Source organism: Oryx dammah, unplaced genomic scaffold, assembly GCF_014754425.2.
Source record: "Oryx dammah isolate SB20612 unplaced genomic scaffold, SCBI_Odam_1.1 HiC_scaffold_8, whole genome shotgun sequence".
Taxonomy (NCBI): Eukaryota; Metazoa; Chordata; class Mammalia; order Artiodactyla; family Bovidae; genus Oryx; species Oryx dammah.
The window spans coordinates 428,378-444,996 of NW_024070192.1; the positions used below are offsets into that span (position 1 = coordinate 428,378).

A 16,619-nucleotide genomic window follows, 5' to 3' on the forward strand; every position below is an offset into this window, starting at 1 on the left:
GTCCCCAAAGGAGACGGATGCACCGTCTCTGGCACTGGGAGCACAGCCCAGCCCAGGAGATGCCTGGTGCCCTGCAGACCCCGGCGAGGGGCTGCCCTGGCGACATGGTTCCCGTCGCAGGAAACTCACAACAGGAGAGGCAGGCTCGCAGGAAGGCTGGAGCCGGCGGCCTCCCAGCGGCACGCGGGAGACAGAGGCGGCCCCGGGGCCCGGTCACCAGCTCCACGGCTGTCTGTCATCGTGACCGTTACTATAGCCCCTCGAGCCACGTGTTCGGGGGCGTCGGGATGTTGCCTGTCTTGTAAGCAGGGTATGAACGGCTTTCTGCCAGCCTGGGCTCAGGACCAGGGAGGAAGGGGCAGGGGCAGGGGGCAGCCCTGGCCTCTTAGGAGGCCACAGGCCGGCAGCAGCTGGAAGGATGTCACTCCAGGACCACCCCCGCCCCCCGCTCCCACCGTCCTGGGCCGGGGCCGCACGACCTGCCCAAAGCGGACGGGCCTTCGTGGAATCTGGGGCAGCGTGTGCGGCTTCAGACGCAGTTGAGAGCAGCAACAATCAGGACTTTGACCAAGGGCCGGGGTCTCCTCTCTTTCAGCACATGGAGCCCTCATGAGACGCTGGCAGTAGGAGCAGCCCATTTCAAAGATGAAGAAGGAGGTACAGATAGGTTAAGTAGCCTAGTTCAGCCTCGGGCTGAACAGCCAGTCAGGGGCAAAGCTGGGACTTGAACCCGGGACGTCTGGCCTTGGCCTCTGCGATCTGGACCACGGTGGTTCCTTCGCTACAGACGATGGGCCTGCAGCCACACCTCGTTGTCCCCTGAGCCCAGGTTTACGTCAGGGCTCTCTCTTGGCCTGTGCGTCCTACGGGTCTTCGAAAATGTACCATGACGAGTGCCATTATTGTACTCGAGAGTCTCCGCGTCCTCACCCCTCTGTGCCCTGGCCCCTCCCCGAACTGTGACGATGACTCATCTTTTCCGTGGTCTTCTGGCTTTGCCTCTTCCAGACACGAGAGCTGAGCTTGAGCAGCGTCTTCAGGCTGGCTTCCGTCACTTTGTCGTGGGCACTGAGGCTCTCCCGGGCTTTTTCAGGGCTCGAGAGCCACTCTCTTGAGTGTTGAATAACATTCCACCATCCAGACGTGTCGCAGTTTATCTACTCGCTCACCTGCGGGAGGGCGTGTCGCCAGCACCCAGGGTTTGGTTGCTACAACTAAAGCTGCTGTAAACACGTGTCTGCGGGCTTTTGTGCAGACACACGTTTTCAGTTCATCTGGGTAAACACTTAGGAGCAAGAAGGCAGGACCGTACGGTGAAGACTACGTTTAGCTTTGTAGGAAACTGCCAAACTGTCTTCCATAGGGGCTGTGCTGATTCTGAAGGAGGCACACGTACAATTCTGAATAAACCGCCAGACTTCTGATCTGGTGCGAAGACCCCGCGCCCACACACCTGGTGTGTCTGGTTTTGGAATGTGCTCTAGCAGGCCATCAGTGGTCCTCAGATGAGGCGTCAAGCACACAGTTACCCGGGGAGAAAGCACCCCCATTTCAAGGCTCTGTGGTAAAGCTCTAAGCTCTTACCTTGGCCAACCCCTCTCCAGCTCCTCTATAACATTTGCTCGTCAAGGGACAAGGCAGGAAGCTGACCGTGGAACAACAGGGCTGGAAAAACACCATCCCAGTTGCCCTGGGCCCTGCAGCCTCTTCAGCCCCATGCCAAACTAACTTCCACATTTCCTGTTGCGTCAAAAGAACGGGACACCTTCAGATTCTTTCTCTTTCTCTTCTCCCAACATGAAACTTTCAAGAACCTTCTCACAGCGAGATGCAGTAAGAATATGATACAGTATCAGAGGCTGAGTTTTAATCCCACCTAAGCCACCTTGCACCAGACGCGTCTCCCGTATCCACAGGGGTGGCCAGGGCCTGGCGAGCTCGGAAGCAGGGACACGGAGGGGGTGGGGAAGACCCAGGGCTCCACCCTGGGAGGGAGTCTCAGAGTGGGTGATGGGTCCCTCTGGCCCTGCGGACCCCAGAGCTGTAGGGACTCCAACTGAGGAGGCCGAGGAGGGCGCTGTAAGGGAGGGGACGGTCTACCTCGGTCTGCACGCAGCCCAAATCCAGCGAGCCCTCTGTGTGCAGCCTGGGAGCTAAGCATGGTTTTAAATTGTTTAAATGCAAATGGAAAAATGTTAGAAAGATGATCAGTTTTTGAGTCTTTTGGCAGGAACAGTTGCTCAAATTGGCGAAATCTAAAATTTAGATGAAGGCAAAACCCAAAACATTTTCTCTCTAGCTCTTAGCAGAAAACACTTGCTGATCCCAGTTGGGTAACCAGAGCGGGGGGCCTCCTGCCTGGGTCCTGGGCGCCTTTGAGACCTACCCCCCTCAGGGAGTGTGCTGAGGGTTCTCCGACACGGAGCTCAAGGCCAGCTGTGCAGGGGACTCCCCCCATGATCCTGGATGGCCTCTGCGGGGGAACAGGCCTCACCTCTACCAGGATCTAGCACTTACGTTCCTCCCCTGGATACAGAGCTGCCTGTGAACATGCTCTGACCCAGAGAACGTGGTGAGCATGACCCAGCAACTGAGTTCTAGGTGCAGCTTAAGGGGCCTCAGTGAGGTCCTCTGAAGCTCTGAATAAGCCACTGAAGGAGGAGAAATCTCACACAGGGCAGACCACACCGAGGAGGACCCGGGGGCCTTGTCCAAGAGCCAGAGCCCAGGGCCCCCACGGACCCTCCAGAGCCCGGCGGGCCGCGCTGGCCGGCACGTTCCTGCTGAGTCCTGACTCGAAGAATCCCAGTGCTAACTCAGTTGTAGTTTCAAGCCCTTAAGTCTTGGGGTGGTTACACAGCAGCAGATCATTGAAACAACCATCAAATAAGAGACACAACTGTACGAAGCCCTTCTTGGAGGCCAAGCTTACTATGGGCAAAACCTAGTCCTCGAAGCGGTGCTTTGAAAACAGCACTGTGACGATTCCCATTTTACAGACGTCACCCCGAGTTCTTAAAAGAGCAGAGCTATAGCCAGGGTTGACTCAACGACGATAAAAAAAAGAGTCACAAAATCAAACAGAACTCTTCCCTTTTCGGAGATATCCTGTCTGCGTGGGGCTACGAGACAGCAGAGCTGAATCAATCCAGAATCAACGCGTGGCCGTGGCCTCGCGAGGGGCTCTCAAGCTCGGCCACGGCAGCCTGGTCACTGGTCTCCCCCGGGGCGGCAGGTGGGGGGAGGCTTTGTGCTCAGTGTCTCGGCGCCCCTGTTGGACCCCCAACTCCCCATTATCTCAGGCCTCCTCTGCAGAGCACAGTGCGGTTCACAATGCTCCTGGCGCGTCTGAACAAGACGATCACTTGTGCAGCAACAGAACGAACTAGGCATTAGGAACACATTATGTGCCAAGATCTTTATCAGCCAGGAGAGAGGCTTCTTCAGAGTTTCACAGTCCAGTGAGTCTTCACCGATGCCTGCAGCACCCTCAGAGCAAGCGTACACTGAGGCGTGAGGGACACAAGCAGCCCTTGGGGAGGGCGCCCTGGAGCCTGCCCGGCCGCCTGTACAGGCCAGCTCTCCTTTTCTTTGTCTGCAGAACAGGCACTGTGCCTCTCACTCCCAGGACTGTTGTCAGAACGACCGAGGGGACGGGTTCAGGGGTGCAGTCCAGGCCCCGCAGCAGGAACACTGCGCCATCTCGGCCCAGATGCCCGCCTGCTCCTCCCCAGGGCCAGGGGCAGATTTGCCACATAAAAGGTGAAAAGGAATTCAGTGCTCTTGGCCCCATTTTAAAAAGATTTAAACAAATCTTCAACAGAAGGGCCAAGGAACGCAGCCACAGAATTCCAGGGTCAGGGTGTGTCAGTGCATCCAGCTCGGAGGACACAGCCGGGCCCGGACGGAGGCTCGGAGGACACGGCCAGGTCTGGGTGGGGGCAGGTGTCCATCCCCAGGTGGCCTCCGGCCAGGACTGCCTGGGGGGGACTGAGGAGCCCCAGTGCAGAGCCCAGGTCGGCTGGCGGAGGACTTGAGGCCACGGGGAAATAGACCTCTGCCCCTCTGGTTCGTCATCTGGAAAACAGGGCCAACAGCATCGAGTTTGCAGATTAGACTGACGTCAAGGAGGTCAATGCGTCTCCACTCAGCAGGGCATCCATCCAGGGTGGCTGATCCACGGGGAGCTTGTCTTCTCTGGGGGAGCATGGGAGGGGGAGGGGAGGCTGAGGGAGAGGGGAGGGAGGGAGAGAGGAGGGGGAGGGGAGAGCAGGGAGAGAGGAGGGGGGAGCGTGGGGAAGGAGGGGAGGAAGCCGGGCAGCAGGAAGGGGCTCAAGTACAACATCACAGGAGGGGCCCAAGGCTCCAGAGAACTGGTAAACCCATTCAGCTCTGATGCCAGGAAAACTATGAGACAAAGAGCTGTGGCGGACGGTAGAATATGTGAGGTAATATAAGCAACATCACTCCTCTAAAGATCTGAGACAAGTGTGCAGTTTAAGGAAGACCCCCTCCCTTCCAAAGCGCCTGGCCAGGGCTCTTTAGCCGCTCCTCCTCGGGAGGGAGGCAGGCAGCTGCTTCTCGGGCTCCCTCGAGGCTGGAGTCGGTGGACGGTGACCCGACACGGAGGGAAATCGGCCTTCGATGGAAAGAAGCGCCTTCCGGTTTATCCTTCTCTTTTTTAATCAAGGGCTTTCTCCGAGGCCACGCGCCCTGTGCTCACAAGCCCGACCTGAGGAGCCGTTGCACCCCTCACTGGCTTCTGTCTCTTCCTGTTTCTTCCTGTCTGGCAGGCGCTAGTTTACTGCCTGGCTGCCCCACTGTGTGCACCGAATGAGGTCCTTGTTCATTTGCCTTTCAGATCCTCTTTTCACTCCCTCACTCTGTGCCTTTTTCCCAGCGATCAGGAGGCATCTCCAGGGAGGAGGGTATTCTGGCCTCTTGGGCCATCTGGGTCCCTGGGCTGACTTCCCGACCACCTTCAGGCCCTCGGGGGTCCCCAGTCTTGGATGAGAGGAGTCGCGAGGCCACCGTCTCTGCTCTGTTCCCCGTGATCACGCCACACCCGTCCCACGGGCCACGGCAGCTCCAGTCTCCCAGGCAGGGGTAGGGACTCCTCAGTGAACAGCAGCCAAGGGTCCTGCCGCATGGAGCTCAGTTGGAGACAAAGAAATAAGTAAATGCGTGAGCACGGGGCCCATCAGAGGGTGACGTGTGCCACCAAAGGGGCCAGGGGTGGGGCCGGGGGAGGGGCAGGAGGTTTGCCACCTGGGCCGGGGTGGCTGGGAAAGGCAACCTCCCACCGGTGACATCTGAGCTAAGGCTTCAGGAGGGGAAGGCCAGCCCAGGTGGAGGGAGGGAGAGAAGAATCGGACGTATTTCATCAAAACTTCCGGCAGCTCTCGGGCAGCCCCACAGGCAGGCCCCGGGCGGGGACCCATCCGGCCCCTTGCGCTTCCGGGCGCTGGCGGGCCGGGGCGGGGAGAGAGGGCGGTGGCGTGCCTGCAAGCCTCTCCTCCCGGGAGTGACCTGGCGGCTCTGAGCGCTCCTGGCAGCGGCCCACTAGGAACTGCTTCTGCGACCGACCCTCGGGCAGCCCCGCCCCCATGGGGCCCTAGCGGGGAGCAGGCCCGAGGGCAGGGGCTCCGGGCGGCAGGCTCAGCCTGGCTTCTGGCGGGGGCGGGGGTCTGCAGCTGGGCACCATCCTGACTCACTGCCTTAGAGAAGAGAGCGTCTGGTCGAGACTGAGCCCCTCAGGCACCCAAGAAGCCGGGGTCCGCATCACCCCGCGGCTTTCCCTGGGGCGCATCACCCCGCGGCTTTCCCTGCGGAGCATCACCCCGCGGCTTTCCCTGGGCGTTTCCTCCTCTCAGGAGATGGTGCAGTTCGTGCAGAGGACACACAGGCTTTGTGCTCAGTGTCTCGGCTCCAAACCCCACCACTGCCTCCCGCAAGGCGTGTGTCAAGCGTGACAGGCAGACGCTGTGTTCCGAGGGCTTGGTCTGGAGAAGAGGGTCTCTGCGTTGTGGGTGACACCCTCTGAGGGGGGGCTACACGCCCCTGCCCCACCAGGCTGTGAGGTTCCGCGCGGTGCACCTTCCAGAGGCTTCTTCCCCACTGCAGCCGGGGGGGCCGCAGACGCTGCCTGGCTTTCTCCCGGGCCAGAGCCGGTGGAGCTCGGCTCTAGTTGGCCACCAGCAGGCCCTGGACTCTGACTGGATCTCGCACGCCAGGAGAGCTGAATCTCAGGTCGGGGTGAGGTCCAGGTGAAGCCTCGGGGACTCTCTAGCTGACCTCGAAGGGCCCTTTCTATGGCAAAGCAGAGAGTTGCTGTAACATCAGCTTCAGAGCTAGGTTCTGGTCTGGGCCCCTTTCGTGGGTGTCCACCTCGGCTGCAAATGCGTGTTAGTGACATTTTCTGCCTTTGGTCATCTTCACTGCTTAAGGAGATGTTACAAAAACCATTTCAAGGTTTCTGAACAAACAGTCACAAATATTTAAGCCTCTGCTTTGCCTGTTAAGGAAAATGCCGCCTAAGATAATCGCTTGGCCTTTGCCTGACAGGAAGGTTTACACACAGGACAGGATTCTCTTCACCTCCGAGCAATTCACAGACTTCGAACCTAGATGGTCTTTTCTGTGCCCTGCAATGATTCCTTGAGCGAAAAATTCCAATTCCTGGACACACAGAAAGAAAATGCTAGCAAAAGGCACAACAACCTGCAGTCATTCCTGACAGAGCTGCCTAGGAGTGCGGCTTATTCCTCAATGAGAGTCAGTGGAAACCGGGTGTGGATCTGGCCCCATCTGTGTCACCTCTTCTACCGTAAAGGGGGAGCACTTCCCGGGGAAGACCCCCAGCAGGCCTGCAGGATGCTCTCTGGACGCGCAAACTGCCCGGGTTCGAGCGGCTTCCCATGGTGGAGATGGCCGGGGCCAGGGGCAGCAGCTGGACTCCGGCAGTTTGTAGTAATGTCACCTGAGACAATCATTTACCACCTCGGTCACCTCGGCTGAAATACGGGCCGGTGGTTCTGTCTGTGGGGTTTGTCACGAGGAGAAGAAAGGAGAGAAGGGCCCAGCACCCAGGGGACACTGGAGAAATGGCGGGCGCTGCTTTCTCATCGCTTGCACCGTGGGAACAAGGAGAGGAATGAAGGCTGACAGGACCTGAGGGAATCTGGGGCCAGACCTGTGATCCTGGGTGTAGCAAGGGGCCCCAAGCTGGTTTTCCACAAATCCCTGACAGCTTGTTCCCAGCATCCTTTTCTCCAGGGGGTGGTCCCAGCCTCTATCTCTCTTAAATCATGTTCCCAGAGTCCCTCTCTGACACCTTGTTACACGCATCCCTCCCACTGAAAGTATTCCCAGAATTCCCCTCTCTCATGGATGTTCCCAGCATTCCTCTCTCTGATGCTATATTCCCAGCATTCCTCTCTCTGATGCCGCATTCCCAGAATTCCTCTCTCTGATGCCACATTCCCAGAATTCCTCTTTCTCATGGATGTTCCCAGCATTCCTCTCTCCGATGGATGGTCCTAGCTTCTCTCTCTCTGATGGATACTCCCAGAATTCCTCTCTCAGAAGGATATTCCCAGCATCCCTCTCCCTGAGGGATGTTCCTAGCATCCCTCCCTCTGACAGCATGTCCTCAAGTTCTGAGCATGACATGGCCAGCGCCATACAGGTGCGATCTCTTAAATGGCAATCAAGCTCAGTTCAAAGAGTCTTTCCCAAGTCAACCTAGTCTAGGCTGTCCCAAGTAAGTGAGCAGGAAGACAGCAGGAGGCTTACAATCCAATGTGAGTTAAGTGAACAAAATCAATGCCAGGAGCAACAACTTTCCAGGTACAGACAACCTCATGAGGACATTATCATGCCCCTTCACAGGTGGAGACTAAAGCCTGGGGTGTTTAAGTAACTTGACCAAGTGGTACAAGCAGTGTTCCAAAATGACTGTGCTTCTAGAAAGTGCTTAGAGGAAAAAGCCAATCTGAAAAGGTGATCCTGTATGACACCATCCTACAACATTCTTGAAATGACAAGATTATGCAACAGAAGGCAGAAGAGTGGCTGCCAGGGGTCAGGGGTGGGTGGGGTGCAGGAAGAGGGTGGGCGTGGTTATGGAAGGACAACAGGGGGGCTGCTGTGGTGGCCAGCTGATCTGTACCTGGACAGGGTGCTGGAGACATCAACTGGCACGTGGTCAAGCTGCACAGCACACCGAGGAGTACGAGCTTACAAAAGCTCAGTGTTACCACGATACGGCAGCAGCACACTCAGGCCGAGGAAGGAGGTATCGCTTAGTGAGAGGCGGTGGGCTGAACCACACTCCCTTCCCTCAGAGAGCCTTACCCCCAGAATCTGTAAACACGCTACCTCTACTTAGTAAAAGAAATTTTGCAGCTGTGGATAAGTTATAGATTCTGAGATGGGAAGATGACTCTGGAGTATTTGGGTGAAGCCCATGAAACCCCAACGGTCCTGATGAGAGGGAGGCTGGAGGGCTGGGGCTGGAAGAGACAGAGGGAGATTCCGAGATGCGATGCTGTCAGCATAGACGGCGGAGGAGGGAACCACGAGCCGAGGACCAGCTCCAAAGGCCAGAAAAGGAGACAGTCACCCTGTCAGCAATTCCACAGTAACCCAATGAGACCAAATTTTGATTCCTGACCTGCAGAGTTATAAGAGAATAGACTTGTATTGCTATAATCCACTAAGCTGGTAGTGATAGAGCAGCTATATAAAATTAATACAGTGAGGAACCTTGGGCAAAAAGGCAACAAATGTCAATTATTTGGGCAATTTCATCTATGTGGAGTGCTCTCATCCCTGGTGATATCAGATGGCTGAGGCATTCCCGAACATGAGAATCTATTTGATCAGCAGAGACCTGGTCTTCACAGAGATGAAGCTCAAAGCCACCTTGATTCCTCAAACTGCTGCCATTCCCTGCCATCAAGCTTTAGCAGCATCTGGTGGGTGGTACTTGGAGCTGGCGCAGCTCACAATAATAGCCTGTTTAATCCATGTCAGCCAGGAGAAGCCTCCAGAATAAATACTGCATCCAGAGGGCGTATTTTTTCTGTACCATCTCTTTATACTTCATATTTGAAAAATATTTAAACTCACGATATACCTGGAGAAACTAAAGTGTGAGTTCTTTGCAGGTAAAGAGGTTAGGCAGATTAAGGATCAAGAGAATAATTGGACATGTAATTCAGAATTTTAAGTTTTTAAGTAAATATTCTAAGCTTATGTTTCTACACTAGGAATATAACAAGCCAAAAAAAAAAAAAAAAGCCCTTGACAAAGGAATAAAAGTTAGCTTCCATTTGGGAATAATGGCTGTAACAGAGGGTTCCAGGAACAAACACTGTATCAGGCACCTTTAGTTCTCAGAGCAACTCTGCAGGGAACACAGTATTGTCCCTGACTTGCCACTGCAGAAATAGAGGCTCAGAGAGGTTAGGTAAGTTGCTTGAGCTCCCATAGCCTATAAATCATAAAGTCTGGATTGGTGCTCACATTGGTCGGATCTCCAAGCTCATGTCTTGCTCTCACTACTGCCTCAAAGATAAACGCGTGAGGCAGCATGTTGAATAAATACCACAACGTCACCAACAGCTAACATGAGACCTCTACAAAGAGCTGAAGGTTGGCCTTAACTTGGAATTCATCAACTGCTCCATGCCAGAGCTCAGTGGGGAAGGGACTGTGCCGTCCACAGGGCAGAAAGTGGGCTACACAGCGACCCAGGGTGGCAACCCACCCAGTCGCTGGCATGTAGGAAGCTTCCTAATATAGGAAGAAAACTGCTCCATGTGTTATGACAAAGCCGGAGCAGCACGGCCCCTGCCGTCCACACACCAATCCTGCAGCCACTCTGCCAGGCCTCGGGTATGCTCGTCCCGGGAGGTGCCAGCACCCACACCAGTGTGCTGCTGAGGGCACTTGCTGCTGTGGTTTCGTCGCTCAGCTGTGTCTGACTCTTTGCCACCCCATGGGCTGCAGCCCGCCAGGCTCCTCCATCTGTGGGATTTTCGAGGCAGGGACACTGGCCTAGGCTGCCATTCCCTTCTCCAGCGGGTCTTCGGACCCAGGGATGGAACTTGCATTTCCTGCATAGGCAGGCGGGTTCTTTACCACTGGGCCACCTCTGGAGAACCAAGTACTACCTATAAAACAGCATGGTGTCTGATGGGCTAAGTGCTCTGGTTTTCTGACCCAGACAACAAACTGGTGGTCACCAAAAGGGAAAGGTGGGCAGGGACGAATTAGAAGCTCGGGATGAATGGATACACACCATCGGAGACAAAGCAGATAATCAACAAGGACCTACTACCCAGCACAGGGAGCCCCATTCAGGGGCTTATAATAACCTGTAACGGCAAAGAGCATGAACGTGTTCTTATAATACCTGAATCACTGTGTTGTACACCTGAAACTAACAAGACATTATAAATCAACTACACTTCAGTAAAAAAAAACAAAACGTTAAATCACTCTGGTTTTGCTAAAATCCCATCATTGCAACCACCCCTGAGCCCGTGCTTCCCCACGGAGCCTCTCCCAAGCAAGGTCCCTCCTTCTCCACCCCGCGGTGGTTCTTACATTCCTTTGCCTATGACTGTAAGAAATGCGTTTTACCACACGCCCACCTCACACATACGTGTAACAGGAGCAAAAGGGCCGTGAAGCAAGCCGCGCCCTTACTGTGTGCGTGGAGCTCTCATGCTTTCTTTTCCTGCATCCGCTCCTCACACACTGACGGGCGACGCCGGATGCCATCCACACCCCACGAGCGGCTGTGTTTCACGGCGAGTGAGGGCCTACCTCCGGGGCGATGTAGTCAGGGGTCCCGCAGAAGGTCCTGGTTGTGACACCGTCCGCCATGTGCTCCTTGCACATCCCGAAGTCTGCGATCTTGATGTGTCCTTCCGAGTCCAGCATGACATTGTCCAACTTCAGGTCCCTGCAGGGAAGCAGGCACCATCAGCGTCCCTCCGTGCACAACCGCTTCGCTCTGCCTCCTTACTACAGGCCTGGGAGAGCTGGGGCGGGACCTGCCACTTGGCGATTTTCCATCTCTGGAGCCCAGCACAGTGCCTAGGGTACTTGTGAGCATGCCAAGGCGCCTCAGTCCTGTCCACATCTGTGTGGCCCCATGGACTGCAGCCCACCAGGCTCCTCTGTCCATGGGCTTCTCCAGGCAGGAATACTGGGGTGGGGTGCCATGCTGTCCTCCAGGGGATCTTCCCGACCCAGGGATCAAACCCGTGTCTCCACGTCTCCTGCGTTGGCAGGGGGGTTCCTTACCACTAGCGCCACCTGGGAAGCCCACCTAGGGTACAGCAGATACTTGATAAACCAGACTGAGTGAGGGCGCCAGTGATTCCCACCTTGATGGCAGGCGAGTCACCGGAGACAGCGGAGCAGCTCCGAGGGTCCACGCTCCCCGGTTGGTCAGTGTCCCACCCAGAGGACTCAGGCTCCCCACCGCGTGCAAACCGCAGGCTCAGAACCGCCCCGTGCACTCGGCCCCCCATTCTGCCTGGCGTCCTGCTCACTCTCCAGTTAGTGCTGGCTGACGTCCTGCCTTCACCACAACCAGCAAGGGCAGGAACCGGATCCGGCGGCCCCTCTCCCCACCCGCCCCAGCTCCCCGCGCTCCTCTGCTGCGCATCACTAGCAGAAACTCAGCCTGCTGCGCATCACTAGCAGAAACTCAGCCCACACGTCCCCGACCCTCACACCACATGAAAGGCAGAGGAGGGAGCGGCAGGGGAGAGAAAAGCTCATTTTCTTGCAGAAGCAGAAATGAAATATGCCGTCTCTGAGATCCAGAAACCAGAAGCTGGTCCACGTTTGCCCGGAGGCTGCAGAGAACTGTGGGTCCCAGCAGGTCTCCATGACGGGGTGGGGGGGATTGTCCTCTCCATGTTGACACCCCCTCTCCCCCCAACAGAATCACATGCCCATGGAGTCCAGAGGGCCAGCAAAGCCTCCTCTGTGCTGCAAGCACAGGGCCTTGATACACACCGATAAATGATTCCTCTTTTATGAAGGAAGAACAGCCCGATGGAAATCTCTGCTGCGTAGAACCTGCAACAGAAAACGGTGGTCAGGCGTCCGGCTTGTTCCCCCCGGCCTCCTGCACACTTTCTGCCCTCGAGATCAGGCATCAAAATGGCACAGGAAGGGGAGACCCTGACCGCCAGAGGCCAGCACCGCCCTACAGGCAGCTCCAACCCTCTGCAGGTTTATGACCCCAGCTTCCCCAAGGGACGACACATCTGATAACATCAGTGAAGCTGGCTTACTGCCTGTCTGAAAACAAGCCCTTCTTGTCTGGGGCAGGTGGACAGGTAATTTACTGCTTAAAAGAAATTTCGGGCACAGTCTTTTAAAGAGTGGCTGTCTGCTAGGCTGTTCTGTGTCAGGGCTACAGTAGATGGAAGCAAATTTCCATTTTCCCCCTTAAGGACAGAATACGTTAGCATTTGAAAACACACGTCTACCCTGGAAGACAAAGGTCAGTGTGAGCTGAACTCTAGGAATGGCTTACTCACCCCCACAGCCTCACCCCAGGCGCTGGGGGAGTGCGGCCCAGGCCGCAGCTCATACCCGCTGCACCCTTTAAATAACTCAGGATAGGAAGGGGTCACAGCCACGGCTTCAGAGTTGCTAATGGGTCGATATCTGAAACTCCAAAGAAACGCTGAAGGAGGTTTAAAATCTGCTTGTGTTCAGTTCCTGAAGCCTGAGAAGCCACAAGACTGCCTGTGCAAACAGCACACTCGCGAGGCTTCCGTAAGCACACGTGTTTACATGAGTGTGGCTACAGGAGTGGAGGAAGGACCCCTGATGACAAGGACCACACTCTCAACAGGGGGTCGTCTCTGAGTGCGGTGGGAGGTGGGGAGGAGAGCAGGGGTCACGGGTGACTTTCCTGTGGCTTTCTCCTGTTTTTCTTTTTCTTTTCTTTTTTTTAAATATGAAACGTTCCAGCAACACAGATACAGTTGAAGGTACTAAGAGGGACACCCGTGGGTTTCTTCTCAATGGAGGGAGGCTGTTCTGCCCTTGGCTCGAACAGCCCTGAGTGGTCAGGCTCAGCTCTGCCATTGGCTTGTTTTAATGCTTTGTAACTAACAACATAAGAGACGGGATCAGGGGACGGCTCTCTGAAAATGGAAAGGAAAAATAAAAGCAGAAACCAGCAGCCCTGCCCTTGTTTTGAGCAAGCCGCCAAGAACGCCCTGCTCTGCCTCTGGTGGGCCTCCCCAGGCCGGCTCACCCCACGTGGGCCAGGGCGGCTCGGGTTTATTGTTTAGGCTGAACGTCGCCGGAGCCCGATGGACGTTTGCTCAGGTGATTAACTGGGGCTCCTGGCACTACACATCTCCACGGGGGGTAAAGGGCTTTGCCTCTCTGTTACCCGGGACTTCCTGGCCCTGGAATCCGGGCTGATTCTCCAGGTCGTCACGGCCCCGCCTCTAGATTCACCGACTTCCCTGGAGCCCGCGTCTCCCCGATGGCGCGGATTCCTGCCTCCCGGCCTCGAGGTGTGGGCACCCCACTGAAACCTCCCCCGACCTCCTCCTGGACGGCAGCCCGTCCCAAGCCTACGGGGGCGCCCCCGCGGCCTCTCCAGGACACTGATGCCCCTGGGGCTCCGAGGCCGCTCCGCTCCTGTCTTTCTGCAGGCTGTCCGCACCTGCTACACCAGCCCTGCACCCTCCCGTCTCCTCTGGCCCGGAGCCCCCCACCCCCCCCCTGCCCCCCCGGCCCCCCCGGCTCTCCCGCTGCGCTGGCGCAGCACCCAGAGCGCCTTCCGCTGCTCAGCTCCGGAGGGAGCGACTCAGGGGGCGGGAGCAGCTCCCAGCGGCGGGAGGAGAACCAGCGTCTCCGTCTCCGTCTCCGCGGGACGCGCAGGCGGACCCCGGGGCGGCGGCAGCGCTTCGCCCCAAGCTGGCCGGAGCCCCGCTGCCGGAGCCCGGCCGCGCGGAGAGCACTCAGCGAGCTACTCACACTGCCTGCGGCTCCTTGAACCGCCCGACCTGCTGGATGTGGTACATGAGGTCCCCGCCGTTGACGTACTCCATGACGAAGTAGAGCCGGTCCTGGGGGCCGAGGGGCGAGCGGTGAGCGGGCTCCTCCGCGGCCGGCGGCCCCGCGCCCGCCCGCGCTCTGCTTTCTCGCCGGGGCGCCGTGGGCCGCGCCGGCGCGTCTGCCCGGCGGAGCCCGCCGCACGCCGTTTTCTCCCCGCAAGAAAGAACGAGTAGAAAGCCCTGTTGTGTGAGGACCTCAGGAAACGTAAAGCCACGGCACAGCCCTGAGAGCTCAGCTCTCAGTCGCCCTGTCCACCCCCCTGGTTTCGAGGGCTCCGGGGGTGGAAACGGCCTGGCGCCCTCCTCCCTTCTCTCCTGCGCACGGAACTCATGTCTGAGTTGGGCTGGCGTGGAGAGCCCACGGGCGCCAGTTCTTTCACCAGCGGCTGGCAGCGCAGTGACGGGCGGTGATGCGTTTGCCCGGAGCGTCTGAGAGCAGACCTCAGGGTCGGGGGGCTTGTACCGCGTGGACCTCAGGGTCGTCCGCCGCGGGGTGCGGCTGTGTGTGCGGAGGCCGACCCGTGCTCTGCATCCGCGTTCGCCCAAAGGCTGTTTCTGACTCTGGCGCTGGCTGGCACGCCGCGTGCTGGCCCGCGCAGCACACAGCGCCGAACTCCGTGAGCCTGCGCCGGCATGAGGACGTGGCACAGGGACAGATGGGAGGTGGAGGGGCTTCAGCACAAGGAAGCGCTGGCCTCGCTCTCTTCCAGAAAACACCACCATTTCACAGAGGTTATCGAACACTAACGTGGGGCACAGGGAGGGAAAAACGGCAGAACTGGGGCTAACAGCCAGGAAAGGGCGCTGGGAGCCTCAATCCCTCGCCTTCCTGGGATGAACTTTAATTTCAAGTTTATTTCTCTGCTTTGCAGCTTTCCAGAGCTTAATCAGTGTAACCGGGGTGACAGCACCCCGGCTGGGGCTCTTCCCTCTCCTTTGCGTATCGCTAGACTCTCTTCCGGACGCTTCTGGGAGCCGCTGGGAGACGGACCATCACTCGGCTGCCCGCGCCCGGCTGCCCCCTGGTGGCCGGCACTGGCTCTGCGGCCCCGCCATCCACTCCGGACTGCAGGCTGCCGCCCTGCCACCCGTTAGAGCGGCCGGTCACCGAGCCACATGTTCGGGAGGACAGCCGCTGAGGCGTGGAGAGCTTGCCTTTCGGAACGCCTCGCTACGGTGCGGCGTACAGTGTACACACATATAAATATAAACATCCAAGTGTATTTCTTGGAGGTTACCTGCCAGCACCATGCCCCAGACTTGGCTGATTAGTGCAAATTATTTTGTCCTCTCTTTAGTTAACCTGTGTGACAGGGCTCTGCAAACGTTTTCTGTAAAGGGCCAGAAAGGAAATGTTTTAGGCTTTGTGTGTGTCTTGCAACTACTCAGCTGTGCCTTTGTAGTCAAAAGCCCCCGAAGCCCGGTGGTTAGTGAAGGGGCAGGCTACATCCTGAGAAAACCATTTATGGGTCTTGAAATCATCTAATTTTCTTGTGTTACAAAATAATATTCTTTTAATAAAGCCTCTCTTGGAGCTCAAGGGACCATCCACACAAAACAGGCCAGACTGCCACCCCTGCGTAAGCATTTCCCAAGAACATCCTCTTCCAGGACATGGGTCTCCTGACGCCCTGATGGCAATTCGGCAGCTGTACCAGGATTTAATGAGCCAGGACTGTGAGTTACCGTTTTGTATCTCTAAGCCTTAACACACTGCCTGGTGTGCATTAGGAAAACCTTTGATAGAAGCATTCACAGAATCAAATGGAATTAATGCCAAGTCTGTAAGTAGGGGATGCCCTGAATTACCCAGTGGTACCCAGTCTGCTTGGGAGAGGAGGACGTGGGCTAATGTCTTCTCCCGGGAGGAAGACTGGGGGGTGCGGCGTGAGGACGCTGTGGCGGGGGCAGGGGGCAGGTCCCAGGGCCCTCACCACCGTCTGGAAGCAGGAGTGCAGCTGCGTCAGGAACGGCGGCTTGTCGAGCAGGGCCAGCACCCGCTTCTCCACCATGGTGCATTCCACATCGTCGTCCTGGATGACCACATCCTTCTTCAGTATCTTGATGGCGTACAGCTCCTCGGTCCCCTTCCGGTCGGCCAGCATCACCTGCAGGCAGACGGAGGGCAGCCTGAACATCCGGGCACACGGCACGGGGGTGGGGCCAGAACTGTGTGTACAGACCCTTCCATTTTTTTTTAAGGATTTTTTTTGATGTGGCTCATTTTTAAAGTCTTTGTTGAATCTGTTACAATATTGCTTCTATTTTCTGCTTTTGGTTTTTTGGCATGTGGGATCTTAGTTCCCTGACCAGGGATTGAACCCGCAGCCCTGCACTGGAACACCAGGCCAGTCCCAACAGGTTCACTGACAAAAAGAAAGCTCCCTTCGGGCGCTGGTTCTCAGACGCTGCCTTGTGTGTGTCTGTGTGTCTGTGTGTGTGTCTGTGTGCGTGTGTGTCTGTGTGTGTGCGTGTGTGTCTGTGTGCGTGTGTGTCTGTGTGTGT

The 16,619-nt window shown here is 56.9% G+C and overlaps 1 protein-coding gene across 2 annotated transcripts in view; it reads right to left on the minus strand.

The window, feature by feature from the left end:
* Positions 1–16,619, minus strand: part of PRKCA (protein kinase C alpha) — a 287,239-nt gene that overhangs the window by 18,865 nt on the left and 251,755 nt on the right. For both annotated transcript variants that reach the window (XM_040244390.1, XM_040244389.1), the window contains exons 9-12: positions 16,049–16,222; positions 14,035–14,126; positions 12,043–12,105; positions 10,837–10,975 (exon numbers count right to left, since the gene is read on the minus strand). In XM_040244390.1, the coding sequence (XP_040100324.1) occupies positions 10,837–10,975; positions 12,043–12,105; positions 14,035–14,126; positions 16,049–16,222 (468 nt within the window). The remainder of the gene's footprint in view (positions 1–10,836; positions 10,976–12,042; positions 12,106–14,034; positions 14,127–16,048; positions 16,223–16,619) is intronic.